Here is an 11,341-nt window from a genome sequence, read left to right on the forward strand (position 1 = left end):
AAGGGAACCTTTTACTAAAATTTTTGGATCCCACCACTGGTCACAGCACAGTAAGCAACCACTCTCTGAGCCACTAAGAATAGCCCTCTAAGGCTTCTGCTGTAACCACTGCACTGTACTTCCCTCTAACGTTCACAACAGCTTCTTTTCACATTCTATCTTGTGCTAAAGAAGAGGCGCACACCTGCACACACCTTTTCTCCTTATGGGAAAAGGAGAATACCAGCATGGTTTCACATAAGCTTCACTTCCTTCTTCACATGTGTGCAGACACTCCATTGATGTTGTCAGGAAGAAGAAGAAGAAGAGTTTGGATTTCTATCCCCCCTTTCTCTCCTGCAGGAGACTCAAAGGGGCTGACAATCTCCTTGCCCTTCCCCCCTCACAACAAACACCCTGTGAGGTGGGTGGGGCTGAGAGAGCTTCGAGAAGCTGTGACTAGCCCAAGGTCACCCAGCTGACGTGTGTGGGAGTGCACAGGCTAATTTGAAATCCCCAGATAAGCCTCCACAGCTCAGGCGGCAGAGCTGGGAATCAAACCCGGTTCCTCCAGATTAGATACAGGAGCTCTTAACCTCCTACGCCACTGCTGCTCCTTGCCATTTTCTTTTCCCCTCCTGCATTGAAATGCTTATTTGCCTCCTCCATGGAAAGCAGAGGTTACTGTATAGATATTTTTTTCCTCCTAAATTGCCATTTTTTCCAGAGGAACTAGCCTTCATTGTCTGGTGTGATTCTGGGAATCACTGTGTTCAGTTCTGGTCGCCAAATCTCAAAAAGGATATCGAAGAGATAGAAAAAGTGCAGAGAAGGGCAATGAGGATGATTGAAGGATTTTTTTTTTTTAATTAATGCTTTATTAAATTCAATAATAGTTACAGGAAAAGAAAAGTTAAAATAAGTAATTCGGTTACAATTCTGTAAGTTGATATCACTACAGTATTTCATCACAGTTACACAGAATTACCAAGATAAAAAAGTAAGGGAAAGGGGGGGAAAGGGGAAAGAGAGATGGTCTATTGTAGAATTGCCAAGATAAGAGACATAGGTTTAAGAGAAATTAAAGGCAGTATGTTAAGGGAAGAAAATAGTGAGAAACACGTTTGTCGTGTCTCTTGTCTTTTTTTGTCTAACATTTTTGTCTATAGGACTTCATCTCCAACTTTAATTTCTATTTACTAATATATTATAAACTAACCGTTTGTATTTCAGTAAAGACATTTTCAAGGTTATACTTATTGTACGTACTTAATTGTTAACTATCAGTCGGCTTTATAAATTTCAATCATGTTATTATCTTCATAACGTATATAACCTCTTGTCATTATTAACTTAAGAAGTTAATATAAGAAATTATGTAGTCTTCTTCAATAGTCAACTGGAAGAATAATGACGTCGTTCTCTTTGGCAATAAAGTTTGTCCATAGTTGCCAGTTTTTTCTGTATATTTCAGCCGGCAACTGTTTCACTTGATGTGCTTGCTTGTCCATCACATAAAGCTGTTGCACTTTTAGCTTCCATTCATCTATCGTTGGGGTATTGTTTAATTTCCATTGTTTAGCAAAGACAAGTCGAGCTGCTATAATCAAATGATACATCAGATGTAATTGTGCTTTGTCCATTTCTATATCTATCATCACTGGGCTTAAGAGGTAGATTAATGGATGTTTTTTAAATTGTTTACCTATAATTTTCTCAATATGTTTGTGGATCAATATCCAAAATTTTTTTGTTTCCCTACAGGTCCACCAGATGTGGTAGAAAGTTCCTATTTCTTGATGGCATTTCCAGCAGTTGGGTGAGTTTTCCTTGTTTATTAATGAAATTGTTAGGGGGGTCAGATAGGTTCTGTAATACATTTTTAAGTTCTGTTCCCATAGGTCTGTGTTCGGGGTGAATCTGTATATATATTTATACAGGTTCTCCCATTGTTCTAGAGTAATTGTTGTATTAATGTTTTGGGCCCACTTAATCATATTCTGTTTTACTACTTCTGTTTCGGTTTTCTGTTGCAGAAGACAATCATATAATCTACTTATTAATTTTTTATTTTCTCCTGTTAGGATTTTATCAAAGTTTGTAAGACTGATATTAATCCCCCAATGTTTCATGTCACTTTTCCAGCTGTCCGTTAATTGCATGTACGTAAACCAGTGACAGGGTTGGCCTCTTACCAGTATTAAATTCCTTGGTTTTAGTTGAATTTTCCCTTGATTTATTATTACAGTATTTTTATACGTTAACCATTCTTTATTTTCGTTTCTATCTTTTATTTGCAGGCTTTCCATCCTTGAGACCCATTGGGGGAGTTTGACATAGAATATCTTCCTATACTTTGTCCATGTTCTCAATAGAGTGTTTCTAATAAAGTGAGCTTTAAAATTTTTGTCTCCTGTCTGATTATTTGGGGTTTTTGGCCATAAGTAGTTATGCCAGCCTAAATTATTGTTATAACTTTCCAGATTTAATGTCTCCGTGTCTGTTAGATTGATCCATGTTTTGACCCATGAGAGGGCAGCTGCGTCATGATAGAGGTGAAAGTCAGGAAGTGCATATCCTCCTCTATTTTTTGTATCTATTAAATGTTTATATTTAATTCGGGGTTTCCTACCTCCCCATAGAAATTTCCCGATATCTGTTTGCCATTGTTTAAATAATTTATTTGAATTTATTAACGGTAAGTTTTGGAATAGGAACATTAATTTCGGTAATACAGACATTTTAATTAGTGAAATTTTTCCATAGAACGATAAGTTCATATTTCCCCATTTTTGCAGTTTTTGTTTAATTTTTGGCCATAATGTTAAATAGTTATTTTTAATCAAATTATTATTATTGTTTTCTATCATTACTCCTAAGTATCTTACTGTTTTTTTTTCCATTTTGTATTGAGATTGTTGTTCTAGTTGCCTAATTTCTTTGGGATTCATATTATTTGTTAACATTTTGGTTTTGTGTTTATTAATTTTTAACCCAGATACTTGTCCAAATTTTGCAATGGTTTCTGTGAGATAGTTAATAGTATTTAGTGGTTCTTCTATGAAGCATGCTATATTGTCTGCATAAGCGTTCAATTTATAATTCATACCTTTATATTTTACTCCTTTTATATTTTTATGATTTATTATATCTCTTAGTAATGGTTCTAGTGCCAAGATAAACAGTAATGGTTAAAGGGGGCATCCCTGTCTTGTTCCCCTTGTAATGGGGAACATTTCCGTCTGTTCGTTGTTAATTTTAATAGTAGCTTCCTGAGTTTCATAAATATTCATTACTCCTTTTAGGAAATTGCCCGTGATTCCACATTTTTTCATTGTAGCTTCCATGAAGTTCCAATCCACGCGATCAAACGCTTTTTCTGCGTCCAAACAGATTATTGCTAATTGTTTTTGGGGGTTTTGATTGGTTATTTCAATTATGTTTAAAATTGTCCTTATATTTTGAGACAATTGTCTCCCTGGTAAGAATCCTGTTTGTTCTTTCGTGATATAGGTGTTTAGTACTTTCTTTAGTCTGTTTGCTAGAATTGCCGAATATATTTTGTAGTCAACATTTAATAATGAGATTGGTCTGAAATCTTTTGGTTCTGGAATATCACCTGTTTTTGGAATTAGAGAAATCTGGGCTTGTGTCCATGATTTGGGAATGGTTGTTCCTGAGAAGACTTCATTAATTATTTCAGTGAGAGGGTCAAGGATAATATCTATAACGGTTTTGTAATATATGGCTGAGATACCATCTAAGCCTGGTGTGTTATTTTTTAATTTTGCTATTGCATCGCTTACTTCTTGCTTAGATATTCTCTTGTTTAGGTCTTCGTTTCGTTCTTGTGGTATTTTCTTTTCCCCTCCTGCATTGAAATGCTTATTTGCCTCCTCCATGGAAAGCAGAGGTTACTGTATAGATATTTTTTTCCTCCTAAATTGCCATTTTTTCCAGAGGAACTAGCCTTCATTGTCTGGTGTGATTCTGGGAATCACTGTGTTCAGTTCTGGTCGCCAAATCTCAAAAAGGATATCGAAGAGATAGAAAAAGTGCAGAGAAGGGCAATGAGGATGATTGAAGGATTGGAGCACCTTCCTTATGAGGAGAGGCTGCAGCATTTGGGACTCTTTTCGTTTGGAGAGGAGGCGTCTGAGGGGGGATATGATTACAGCGTGCTATAAAATTATACATAGGAGTAGAAAATGTCTTGACAGAGAGAAATTTTTCTCTCTTTCTCACAATACTAGAACCAGGGGGCATTCATTGAAAATGCTGGGGGGAAGAATTAGGACTAATAAAAGGAAACACTTCTTCACGCAACGTGTGATTGGTGTTTGGAATATGCTGCCCCAGGAGGTGGTGATGGCCACTCACCTGGATAGCTTTAAAAGGGGCTTGGACAGATTTATGGAGGAGAAGTCGATCTATGGCTACCAATCTTGATCCTCCTTGATCTCAGATTGCAAAGGCCTTAGCAGACCAGAAGCTCAGGAGCAGCAGCAGCAGAAGGCCATTGCTTTCACCTCCTGCAGGTGAGCTCCCAAAGGCACCTGGTGGGCCACTGCGAGTAGCAGAGTGCTGGACTAGATGGACTCTGGTCTGATCCAGCAGGCTAGTTCTTATGTTCTTATGTTCTTATGAGAGTGAGCTTTTCCTCAGCTGTTGCCTGCTCAGGTATTGCGGGGTCTTAAATTCCTCAGGTGAACTAGTAAGGGCTTGATATTATAGACCCACTAGTTTTGACAAAACTGAGGGGTCAGCAAGTTTTTGTGAGCCGTGAGCTTCCAGAAGTGGCCTTCCCCCTCCTTCTTTTCTATTTTTTTAGTTATTTTATTTTATTATTGCTATAATTTTTATGTTTGCTCACGTTTATTTATTTGTTTAACTTTCTGTTTTATGTGCCTTTTTGATGATAAAATAAAAATTACTTTTAAAAAGGCGTTGCTAGGACAGTCAGTTCAGGTACAGTGGTTGAGAAAAGCGTACGCGTCCACATTAGAAAATAGTCCCAAACAAATATGAGAATGATCCCTTTTCACACACTGCCTTTCTCTAAAACCGTTACTTTGCGCATTTTCGAACATGGTACTTTGATGCAACAACATTTATTGTTCAATGAACAACGATCACCAGTACTTGCCTTTTGCAAACCACAAGGAGTCGGTAGGCACTGGGACCCATGCGAAGCATTTTACAACAAAGAAGATCCGGCACGTTGAGTTCTGCGGTGGAGGAATATACAACCTTACAAACATCTTTTCTTCTGAGGCAGAGTATAGATAATAGCAATATTTCATTGATAACAGCAATATTTAATGTAAAGCTTGATAACAGCGGCACTTCATAGACAATAGCGATCTTTAATGTAAAAGCTAGTTAATGGCGATAATCCAGAGATGGGATCCAGCAGGTTCTCACAGATTCCCGAGAGTAGGTTACTAATTATTTGTGTGTGCCGAGAGGGGGTTACTAATTGGTGATTTTGCCACATGACTTTTGTCTTAGTTATGCCCCTCCTCTCAGCAGTAGCACGCAGAACTTGAAACAGTCTAGCAGGAGGTGTACTGGCGTGCATGGCAGCCTGCGCCTGCGTGCATTCGTTTCCCACCCAAGGATAAAGCGCTGGCGGCACAAGTCCTTGCCACAGCCCCACCCCCAGAATGCCCCACCCCCAGAATGCCCGGTACGCTCCCATGGAGTACTTACCCGAAATCCCGTGGCACTACGCCACAGTTTGAATCCCACCATCATGGGAACCTGTTACTAAAATTTTTGGATCCCACCACTGCGATAATCCCATAAAGTGTGGCAACTTTCCATTTTGCGTGAGACATGCAAGCAATAGTCCTCCCATTATTGCCTGGAAGAAAGAAAGAGCCTCTTGAAAATCCACAAGTTGGCTGTTCCAGCTCTGAAGTTTATTTATTAAATTTATTTATTTTTTAAACTTACAGGCAGCCTCTTCCCCGAAGGGCTCGAGGCGGCTCACAAAATGGCTGTTCTCCAAACAGCAACTCAAAACAACATAAAACTTGACCTATTAAACCCGTTAAAACTTAAGCAGCAGTTGCTCACTACAAATATGAATTAAACAGCAAGGTTGTTTAGCAAGAGTTGGTTAAAAACAGGCGCCCGATCTAAAGGCCAAAAAGAAGAAAGAAGAAAGAAGAAAGGGCCCTTAAGTTCTGGGTTCGCCTGTGCTTTAATTCGGACACTGTTATGCTTATCAATCATATCCTTCCCCAGCTCCATGGATCTAAGTGGTGGCGGGCAGTTGAAATTAAAATACTTTCCCTGGGATTCTCTTGGGATTCTTTGCAAATGCTACCTCCTTCCGAACTCTTTTTTTCAACTAAAAAGGTGACTTCTTGACCAGGAGCTACAAGTTCTACAAGACCAAGCGCGAAGTAACTTCCCCCTTCTTTTTCAACATCAAATTCAAAACCAATCGGATGGCAGACTATCGGAGTATACTCCAAGAGCCCAAGCTTAGATGGATGTACACAAGGGCTCGTTGTAATTCCTTCCCTTGTTCTGTACTCCAAAGGGAGGTTTCTTAAAATTGACTCGCAAAAGGCGAGGAAATGCCCCTACTGTACTATAGTGGTTTCCAATCCATGGAACATATCATGCTTAACTGCCCCTTTAAAATATGAAGAAGCTAGGATCGGAGCTTTTTTGGTAGCTCTTCTTCCTGCTAAGTTTAAGGAATACTCTGTTGCTGGGAAGGTGGCATTCCTACTAAACAACTCTCCTTCTGTGATTTTAAATTCTGTAGCTAGGTTCCTTTTAGGAACTTTGGAATAATACCTGTGGTGGTTTTATGTATGGAACATCTGTCTGGATAATGCTGGTTGTTATATTGGTTTTATGCCTAATAAAGGTTTTATGTATGTATGTAAAGAAGAAAGGGAGGGAACAGGCAGGGCCCATGATGGAATCAACAACAGGCCCAACCAAGATGACAAAAGATGGAAAGTGGCAGCCTCAAGTTGTCATTGTAACTGAATTTGAAGAATATTGGACTTCTTCTCTTCCATGTTGTCTTCCTCGCCTTTGAAAACCACCTGCAGCGCAACCTTCACGGGGACCCTGGATCTCTCTTTCTTCTTCCTCCCAAGTAAGAAATAAATCACAGGATTGATGCTGCTGTTTAGAGAGGTGCATAAGAAACCAACCCCTATAACAGTCGGAGTTGAGCCGTAGCAATAGGTGATGATGCAAATGATGTCCAGCGGGAAAGCAAAGAAAAGGAAGACGAGGATCGCAACCAAGATGGAGGTCATGAGTTTCCCACGCAGGCGCCATTCTAATTTGCAGCAGACTTTAGCGAACAAGATCAGGGCCGAGAGAACCATTAGCGGAGTGCAAATGAAAGCGCTGATAATGAGCGGGTATAGGAGAGAATTTGCAGAGCGCCGGGTCAGGCAGAGAGTGAGATGAACAGCACAGGGGATGAACGAGAGGATCCACACGAGGACGCACACAGCGGAGGACAACTTTGATGGGCGGTGGCAGTGATGCCAAAGAGGGAAAAGAATGGACACGCACCTGTCCATGCTGATGGCTGCCAGTAGGAACTGACTTACTGAACAGGTGAAAAAAAACAACTCAAGAAATGATAAGACCAGAAAGGTATGGCATTCTTTGTACAAAACGACTACAGCCCCAATTATAGCAATGTTAAGTAAAGAAAGGAGGATGCCCAAATCAGCAACAGCCAAGTTCAGGATGTAGGTGGTGAATGGGTTCCTCTTAAGGCAGAAGCCAAGAAGCCAGATGACAGTTCCGTTCCCCACGAGCCCAAACAGACAGAAAATAACGGTGAAGCTGTAGATGACACTGTGCATTAAATTGTCAAAGATCGCAGAATTTGGGCCATCCACGAGACTGACGTGAACAGTATTATTGAAGATAGGGTGAGCGGGTTGCTGGTGGTTTTCAAGATTCAAAAAACAAAGGTTATGTATGTTTTCCAGCTTCCACATCATGTTCTTCTGATTCTCAATAGGTTCAGGTGGATGAAAATCTTGAAATACGTTCCTGTTGGAAGAAAAGACATAGAGAACAATCAGTTCCTATGGTGGTCATTCCAACCCTTCATACATCCAAGGTCTCATCTCTGTGTAGGAAAATCCATCCATCCATCCATCCATCCATCCATCCATCCATCCATCCATCCATCCATCCATCCATCCATCCATCCATCCATCCATCCATCCATCCATCCATCCATCCATCCATCCATCCATCCATCCATCAATAATCAATCAATCAATCAATCAATCAATCAATCAATCAATCAATCAATCAATCAATCAATCAATCAATCAATCAATCAATCAATCAATCAATCAATCAATCAATCAATCAATCGTCTGTCCATCTGTCTGTCTGTCTGTCTGTCTGTCTGTCTGTCTGTCTGTCTGTCTGTCTGTCTGTCTGTCTACTTATTTCGCACCCATCACAAAGTCCAGAATACAGATATTTATTAAACAGTAACTATCACTTGCAAAAAATATTTCTCCAGTTTTTGCTCTTCCTCTTTTATAAAGGCTACTTTGTGCAAGGTCTCCTCCCCCAATTTATACCTTGCAGCAGGGAGAGAAGAGCATATGGTATAGCTGGATCTCCTCAGTACAACCTGATCTCGATACTTGGATGGCAGACCACCTAGGACAGTGATAGCGAGCATTTCTGAGACCAAGTGCCCAAATTGCAACCCAAAACCCACTTATTTTTCATGAAATGCCAACACGGCAATTTAACCTGAATACTGAGGTTTTAGTTTAGGAAAAAACAGTTGGCTCTGAGGCGTGCGTTACTCAGGAGTAAGCTTGGTGGTAGTCGGTGGTTTTGCTTTGAAGCAACCATGCAACTTTTCCAACGGGTGAATCACGACCCTAGGAGGGTTTACTCAGAAGCAAGCCCTATTGCCAGCAATCGAGCTTACTCCCAGGTAAGGGATTGCGCTTTAGTTCTTCGCATGAAAATCAGTGGGGTTTAACAGCGCTTAACAGGGTTACCTACACTGCTTCCCCAAAACTAGGTCTTAGGTTTAATGCTAATAATCGAGCCCAGCTTAGCCCAATATCATCAGAATACCTTGAAAGATAAACTGGGATGGTCCTGGTTAGTGCTGGGATGGATGACCACCAAAGAGGTTCATAATAGGTGACAGGGAATGGCAAACCAACTACGTTCATCTTTTGCCTTGGGTCACCGTAAATCATCTGTGACATGAAGCGCCTTCCATCACCATATTTATACCCTACTTCTTCTCCCAATGGGAACTGAAAGATGCTGAAAACAGCTTTGTTTCCTTCCCTATAAAGCAGGTTAGGTTGAGAGAGTGACTAACCCCAGGTCACACCAACAGACCTCCGAGGCAGTGTTGGAATTTGAATCTGGATCTCCCCAAACCTTGTCTGATTCTCTAATGTTGCATGTGTTGCGTGCTGTACCATCATTGGCACTACCGATGTGACATCTTTCGGTATTGTCTGTCCCCTCCCGGCCTTGGGACTGGGAGCCATCATTAGTATGATTAATATTGTTTTTCTGGGGTTTAGAATGCTGCTTATTCTGAGTTATATATTTTAATTATTTATTACTTATTTATTGTGCACATTGTTTTAGTTGTGATTTTGTTGTATTTTACAGAGCCCTTCGGGCGTGGCCAGTTTATCAAATTTTAATCATAATCATAATCATAATCATAATAATCAGTGCACCATGTGTATGCAATAGCGAAGAAAAAAAGAAACCGCCCCTCCCCTTTGCAGGATTCTTATCTGGTACTTCGCTTGATGTTAAACACTTGATAAGACAACATGTTTGCGATGTTCCTGTGGAAAGTTCTCAGAAGTGTAGACCACAGATATGGCTGGTCTGCTCAAGTAGACTGTCTTTATCAGGTTTTGCCTTTGTCAGAGAAGACTTCAGTAATTTCCACTTTCATAATTATTCATGCCTTACAATAATAAGGGACTACACTCGATCTCCCTGGAAACTTAGGCTCATTCCGCACATGCAGAATAATGCACTTTCAAACTGCTTTCAGTGCTCTTTGAAGCTGTGCGGAACGGCAAAATCCACTTGCAAACAGTTGTGAAAGTGGTTTGAAAACGCATTATTTTGCGTGTGCGGAATGGGCCTAAGCAGGGTCAGTATTTGGAAGGGAGACCACCACAGAAGACTCTGTAGAGGAAGTCAGTGGTAAACCACTCCCAGTTCTCACTTGGCTGGAAAGCACCTTGTTAAGACCACCATAAGGTGATTGTGACTTGAAAGCACTTACCTTTGTATGTATTTTAAAGAAGACATTACAATGGAGAACGTTGTTGAGATACCTTACCTCTCTTTCCTGGGGATGGGCCTCTTAGTACCTTTAGTCTGTTCAGCTCCCTGGTTCCAGGTCTCTGTGTGTGTAATGTAAGAACCCATGAATGTCAGACTTCCTCTGAGAAGATCAGTAGCACAGCCAGCCTGTTCACCCCTGCCTGGGACAGATCCTCCCTGTTGGTTTGCCTGCCTGCTAGCCAAGCAGAAGTCCACCTGGTGAGCTGCCGCCTGCTGCCCATGGGAAGGAGTGAGAGTCCTTCCCCACCCACCCCATTGGAAACACCTGCAGGGGGTGGGGTCTGGCAGCTACAACAGGAGTTCCACCAGCAGCCCAAGGCAGCGGACTTGGGCAGTGGCCGAAGGGGCACCACCCGTTCAGGGACTGTCTGGAGAGGGTTGATGGAGCAGACTCTATGCTAGTTCACTGTATTTTAGTTTTTGTAGTTGTGGGAACTGTGATTTGGGGGTTATAAATTAAATGTGAAATGAAATGAAATAGTGGATAGAGTTTTGGACTAGGGCTATTGAGACCCAGATTCAAATCCCCTCTCAGCCACAAAGCTCATAGATTAAATTGAGATAGTCTCTCTCTCTCTCTCTCTCTCTCTCTGTCTCTCTCTCTCTCTGTCTCTCTCTCTCTCTCTCAACCTCAGGCAAGTGTTGAGCTCTTTAGGTACCTTGGTGTGAGGCTTACATATTACTGGTTCTTCTGGCATTGGCTATTTCAAGGAGAGCGATCCCGGTACCTTGGCGTTAGCCAGTGAGTTGTACTGGATGGATGGAGGCATTGGCACATAGATCCTGAACGGTTAACAGACTCTTGAAAGTTATGTTAAGTCTCTTTCACATCTACAAAACGTTGGTAACAGTTGGCTACGCGGCTGAGTTCTGTACTTGCTGCCTTATTACTTATGCACATAGTACTGGCTTGATTGGAGAACTACATAACCAGATTTTGGGGGTTGATTTATTATTCGTATTTATATTCCCCTTTCCACTCTATTGAACTGTG

At 41.0% G+C, this 11,341-nt stretch overlaps 1 protein-coding gene across 1 annotated transcript in view; it reads right to left on the bottom strand.

The window, feature by feature from the left end:
- Positions 1-6,980: 6,980 nt before the first annotated feature.
- Positions 6,981-11,341, bottom strand: part of LOC125439457 (mas-related G-protein coupled receptor member H-like) — a 5,388-nt gene continuing 1,027 nt past the window's right edge. Inside the window, exon 2 of the mRNA XM_048508560.1 lies at positions 6,981-8,028. Within this exon, the coding sequence (XP_048364517.1) occupies positions 6,981-8,028 (1,048 nt within the window). The remainder of the gene's footprint in view (positions 8,029-11,341) is intronic.

The sequence above is a fragment of the Sphaerodactylus townsendi genome, linkage group LG09, assembly GCF_021028975.2.
Source record: "Sphaerodactylus townsendi isolate TG3544 linkage group LG09, MPM_Stown_v2.3, whole genome shotgun sequence".
NCBI classification, from domain to species: Eukaryota; Metazoa; Chordata; class Lepidosauria; order Squamata; family Sphaerodactylidae; genus Sphaerodactylus; species Sphaerodactylus townsendi.